The sequence below is a fragment of the Brassica napus genome, chromosome C9 (genome assembly GCF_020379485.1).
Source record: "Brassica napus cultivar Da-Ae chromosome C9, Da-Ae, whole genome shotgun sequence".
Classification (NCBI taxonomy): Eukaryota; Viridiplantae; Streptophyta; class Magnoliopsida; order Brassicales; family Brassicaceae; genus Brassica; species Brassica napus.
In genome coordinates this window covers 31234271-31240273 of record NC_063452.1, presented here as the reverse complement: position 1 = coordinate 31240273, position 6003 = coordinate 31234271, and the positions used below count along the sequence as shown (strand labels likewise).

The window sequence follows — 6003 nt, the reverse complement described above, 5'->3', positions numbered from 1 at the left end:
GTGCTTTCTAACTTGTTTTCAGTGTTTTATCGAGTTAGTCTAGTCTTTTTAGAGTCATTTCAGGTCTGGAGAAATCTAAAGAGCTAAAGGAAGAAGCATGAAGAAAGGAGCAAGAATTGGAGATTTTCTCCGAAGAACAATCCAACGGAGCAGTCTGACGGTTGATCCTACCAGGAGCAGCCAGATGAGTCTGACGGTCGATCCTACCAGGAGCAGCCAGACGATTGTTCTCGATATTTGTGGAAGTTTCCATATCTTTCAAAGATTTGCCCTAATTGCCGATTCCCTACTCTGAAGTCTATGGGCGCCTCCATTTAAAAGCGACCTCTATCTATCTTTTATTTTCACGCTAGTTTTGCAAGAGACCTAGACCTATTCTTGAATAATTGCGATTGTAAGGGAGACGGCTCCTCTTCTTGACAGAGAAGATCATCCTGAACCCTATTGATTTACCTTTGATTTATATGCAGTATTATTCAGTTATCATGTCTTGTTCATCTTGTGTTATGGCTGAGTAGTCAGCTAGCTTGTCTAGGGTTCTAGGGTGTTAATCGCAAGACTAAACATAAATAAGCAATTCTATTGTGTCTTCGTTCATCTCAGCTCTTAATGCTAGCTTTAACCTGATCACTTACTGCTAGATCTTAGGTTTAATCCACTCATTAACCGTGTAGTAGTTTGCTTGATATTGAATGAACGAGCCGCGCATCTCTAGTCAGTAAAAGTAGATACTAGAGTGCTTGGTGAACCTATCGGACTTGATATCTATTACTTGTGATCGATCCTTGATCCAAACGACAGTTTAGGTATCAAGGTCGAACCGCAAAGGGAACAGCACCACGACGGTGGGTTGTTCTACTAAGAGTGATCCTTGTTCTAGATTGTGTTTTAAGGAGCTTGAATAAATGTTTGGTTGAGCTTGACACCCAATGAAAAACCCTAGATCGGTTTATCTCTAATATTGAATTTTAATCATTTGAAATCATTTACTTTACTTGCACGTCACAACTTAATTCAAAACCCCAATTTTAGTTTTAGCTAAGTTCAAAACTTATAAGAATAAAGTGTAGATGGTCCTCTGGATTGAATCTCAAATACTACAATTACCACTGTTAATTTGACAGTGGGAAAGGTTCAGTTTTAGTGTATCAAGTTTTGGCGCCGTTGCAACGGGGACCAGATATTTTACCTTTGTTTTTCAGTTCTATATTTAGTCTAAAACATCTAACTTGCTTTTCTCTCTTTGTTTCAGCTAATGATCCAGGTGCATGACTAGTAGACATACTCGGAGCAACGCACAAGGACCATTAATCACGATAAGTAACGAAGAGCTCGCAAGGTTAGAAAGACAGAACCATCAACAACCGCGGCCTACTAACACCACAATGGTTGATCACGGAGGCCAAGATGATCTCACTGCTGCAATGGCGCTCATGCAACAACAGATGCAGCAGATGCAACAGACCGTCAATGCACAAGAAGCTGCTCGCCAAGCAGCCGCCGACCTCATTGATCAGCAAGTCGAGCAACAAGGCGCTCCCATCGGAGAGCAGAACCTTACGCGAAACTTCCCCACCACTTGCTCCGCCATCATCCCTCCTCCCTGCACTCGACAGGATTATGAAATCAAACCTGCTTTGATCAGCTTGGTGCAGGAGAAAACGTTTAACTGTCTCGCGGCTGAAATCCCTTTGGACCACATCGAGAACTTCGAGAGAGTCTAAAATTTCTCTCGAGCGAATGGAGTGCTACCAGACTACGTCAAATGCACGTTGTTCCCACTGTCATTGGAAGGGAAAGCAGCTCGCTGGATTGACTCGCTCCCAACCGGTACGCTCACTACATGGGAACAAGTCAGAGCAGCGTTCTTAAGCCACTTCTACACGAAGTCCAAAACCGCAGCTCTGAGGCAGAAGATCTCGAATTTCAAGCAAAAGACCGACAAACCTTTCTATGATGCTTGGGAGCGTTACAAGGAATACCGAAGGGAGTGCCCTCACCATGGGTTTGAGGATGACTATATACTGGAAGTGTTCTATGATGGAGTGAGCTATGAGTTTCGCAATGCTCTAGATTCCTCGAGCAATGGGGATTTCATGACCCAAACAACACCTGGTGCATTCGCACTGATTAAAAATATGGCGTCTAGCTCCCTCAACAAGAACAAGGAGAATGATCGCTCCAAAAGCGTAAACAGCATAGACGATCTCGCGGCAAAGGGTGACCAGCTGTTGAAGGGTAATCAGAGCAAAGTGTTCATCATGGAGGAAGCTGCATCAGAGAACAATGTTTTAGACGCTACACCTGAAGGAGACAATACTGTGGATGATCAGCAAGAAGTGAGCTACGTTAATGGACAAGGATGGCAGTACAAAAACTACCACCCGAACCCCAACGTTAGGAACAATCCTTACCTCTTTGCGTATCCCAAGGCTGACAAACCGGTTGACAACGCGCAGAACAGTCAAGGGCAGAACATCGGCTATCAGAAACCATACCAGGGAAGAACATATGTCCTGAGCCAAGCGCAGCACAACCAGTTCCAGAACCAGAAACTGCAAACTGCTCAACAGACTGCTCCTTCGCCAGCGATTGCTCCGCAAGACGAGATTAAGGGTCTAGCGACTATGATGCAGCAGTTTCTCCAGGGTCAGCAAATTTAAGGGAAAGCGTTGAATCAAGTCACCATGGACATCAACTCCAGGATGAACCACATGTTCAATGACTTGAGTACCAAATATGATAACGTAGCTAGTCATATGCGCCAGATGGATGTTCAGATCGCGCAGACAGCCGAGAGCGTCAAGAGGCAGCAAGGTACTCTACCTGGAAAGACCGATAAAACCCCTAAGGAATGCAATGCCGTAGCACTGAGGATTGGAAGAACCCTACCAGATACAATTCCCAAGAAGTTGTCAGCAGCGGAAAAGGGTAAGCAAAAAGAGGGTGAGCAACCACGATCTGAACCACCCCCTTTGTCGGACGAGGAACCGTAATAGTATGTTGAGACTGATCCAACCCCTGTCACTCAACCCGTTGCCCCTAAGGTTCCATATCCTGTTTCGGCAAAGAAAACTCGCAATACACCCCTAAGGTTCCATATCCTGTTTCGGCAAAGACAACTCGCAAGGACCGGGAGGAGACCAAGTGTAAAAAGATGCTAAAGGATCTAACTATCAAGTTACCTCTTGTGGATTCGATCCAGATGATACCTTTTATGCACAACTTGATGAAAGGGTTGATCTCTGGAAAGGTAACTGGAGACAGTGAACTATTGATGGTTTCAAAAGAGTGCATTGCGGTACTTCAGAACAAGCCGATTAAGAAATTGGATGATCCAAGCAATTTTATTCTCTCCGTACAAATTGGGAGAACCGTATTCGCTTGTTCTCTATGCGATTTGGGTTCCAGCGTCAATCTAATGCCTTACTCCGTGGCAAAATGACTGGGCTTCACAGACTTCAAGCCGACAAGAATCTCCCTGGTGTTCGGCGATAGGTCAGTCAAGTCACCGGTGGGTATTCTGGAAGACCTTCATGTCCGAGTGGGTAACACGTTTGTTCCGACAGATTTTGTGGTTCTGGAGGTTGAAGAAGAGCCGAGAGATCCACTCATCCTAGGTTGTCCTTTCTTGTGCACAGCTGGTGCGATCATCGATGTTCGACAAGGAAGGATTGATCTTCACCTAGGAGACATTGCGATGAAGTTTGAAATGAACAAATTGCTGAAGAAACCAATGCTAGATGCGCAGACCTACACCGTTGAGGTTAAAGATCAGGCACTATTCCCTCAAGAAGGAATGATTGAGGAAATCCTGACCGACGATCCACTCGAGCTAGCTCTGATCCGTTCTGAGACAGAGCATAACGTCATGAGCGTGGACGCGGATGGCAACGACAAGATGCTTGACTCTGCCAAAAGCATGGAAAGGCTTGTCGCCTATCTAAGTCTGAGGGAGAAAGACGAGAGCAATCAGAGTGATGCCACTGGAGCAGTCGCTTCGAAAGGCGCTACTAAGCCAAACATGCAACTCGACGATCCATGAAGCGAACTGAAAGCTCCAAAGATCGAGCTCAAATCACTCCCTACGGGGCTCAGGTACGCGTTCTTAGGGCCAAATTCCGCTTATCCTGTTATTGTGAACTCTGAACTGAACAATGTGCAAACAGCTAAACTTTTGCGTGAGCTAAGAAAGTACCGTAAGGCATTATGTTATTCACTAGCTGACATTCATGGCATTTCACCTGATCCTTGCATGCATAGAATACACCTAGAAGATGAATCGATGACTTCTATAGAATATCAGAGGAGGTTAAATCCAAATCTTAAAGATGTTGTAAAGAAATAGATAATGAAACTTCTAGAGGCTGGTGTGATCTATGTTATCTCTGATAGTAACTAGGTTAGCCCTGTTCATGTAATTCCTAAGAAAGGTGGAATAACTGTCATAACAAATGAGAAGAATGAATTGATCCCTACTCGAACAGTAACTGGACATCGCATGTGCACATATTTTCGCAAATTGAATGCTACGACTCGCAAAGATCACTTTCCATTACCTTTCATTGATCAGATGCTTAAACGGTTGGCTAACCACCCATACTATTGCTTTTTAGATGGTTATTCAGGTTTCTTTCAGATCCCTATCCACCCTGATGATCAGGAGAAGACGACGTTCACATGCCCATATGGCACGTTTGCATACAAGAGAATGCCATTCAGCTTGTGCAATGCTCCTGCGACCTTTCAACGTTGCATGATGTCTATTTTTACTGACCTGATTGAGGACATAAAGGAAGTTTTCATGGATGAGTTTAGTGTCTATGGAAGATCCTTTTCTGTTTGTTTGAAAAATTTGTGCAGGCTGTTGCAGCGCTGCGAGGAGAAGGATCTAGTGCTGAACTGGGAGAAGTGCCACTTCATGGTCAAGGATGGGATTGTTCTCGGGCACATGATCTCTGAGAAGGGGATCGAGGTCGACAAGGCAAAGATTGAGGTGATGATGAGCTTGCAGCCGCCAACATCAGTCAAGGGAATCAAGAGTTTCTTGGGGCACGCTGGTTTTTACAGGAGATTCATCAAGGATTTCTCAATGATCGCAAGACCACTCACGAGACTGCTCTGCAAGGACACCAAATTCGATTTTGATAGCGACTGTTTGACTTCTTTCCACACGATAAAAGGAGCCTTGATCAGTGCGCTGGTTGTTCAGCCTCCGGACAGGGACTTACCTTTGGTGATCATGACAGATGCGAGTGATTTCGCAGTAGGAGCAGTTCTGGGACAGAGAAAAGATAAGAAACTGCATGTGATACGATGGATGAAGCCCAATGCCGATATGCCACAACCGAGAAGGAGCTTTTAGCCATTGTCTACGCCTTCGAGAAATTTAGGTCCTACCTAGTAGGTTCTAAAGTGATAGTGCACACAGATCATGCGGCTCTAAGGTATTTACTGACGAAGAAAGATTCCAAACCGCGCCTGCTCCGATGGATCTTCCTACTCTAGGAATTCAACCTTGAGATCAAAGAGAAAAAAAGGATTGAGAATGGAGTCGCCGACCATTTGTCAAAAATGAAGATCGACGAAGAGACCGCTCTTGATGACAGTCTCCCTGAAGAACAAGTCTACGCGATTGTTCTGTATGCCGAGAACAGACCAGATACCCACGCCATAGACTGTTCTACTGATTGTTCCGCTGAAAGTTTCTCCGATTGTTCCGCGGACTGTTCCGCAGACCAGGAACACTTTATTGCTGCTATAAAGAAGAGATATTCCCACCTATCTTGGTTCGCTGAGATAGCTAATTTTTTAGTTGCAGAGAAGGAACCAGTTGAGTTTACTGGGAATGAGAAGCGGAAATTCCTGAGGGATGCAAAACTCTACTTTTGGGATGAACCGTTCTTGTATCGACACTGCAAGGATGGAGTGTTCCGACGATGTGTTCAAGAAGCTGAAATTCCAGAGATCCTGCATCACTGCCACAGTTCTTCTTCGCCGGGC

The 6003-nt window shown here is 44.9% G+C and overlaps 1 protein-coding gene and 1 non-coding gene across 2 annotated transcripts; one reads left to right on the top strand and one right to left on the bottom strand.

Moving 5' to 3' along the window:
• Positions 1-1901: 1901 nt before the first annotated feature.
• LOC125593623 lies at positions 1902-2008 on the bottom strand. Its single transcript, XR_007329523.1, has one exon. It is a non-coding gene; the product is annotated as a small nucleolar RNA R71 (small nucleolar RNA).
• Positions 2009-2687: 679 nt separating this feature from the next.
• LOC106373860 lies at positions 2688-4045 on the top strand. The gene is made up of 3 exons (XM_013813979.1): positions 2688-2931; positions 3048-3386; positions 3459-4045. The coding sequence occupies exons 1-3, from the start codon at positions 2688-2690 to the stop codon at positions 4043-4045; spliced, it is 1170 nt and encodes a 389-aa protein (XP_013669433.1).
• Positions 4046-6003: the final 1958 nt, after the last annotated feature.

Bases quoted from the DNA above. Each gene is read 5' to 3' on its own strand.
- LOC106373860 (XM_013813979.1), top strand. From the start codon at position 2,688: ATGGACATCAACTCCAGGATGAACCACATGTTCAATGACTTGAGTACC. The intron at 2,932-3,047 runs GTAAGCAAAAAG...GTTGCCCCTAAG, and splicing joins GTTGTCAGCAGCGGAAAAGG to GTTCCATATCCTGTTTCGGC. The intron at 3,387-3,458 runs GTTCTCTATGCG...TGGGCTTCACAG, and splicing joins TGGGAGAACCGTATTCGCTT to ACTTCAAGCCGACAAGAATC.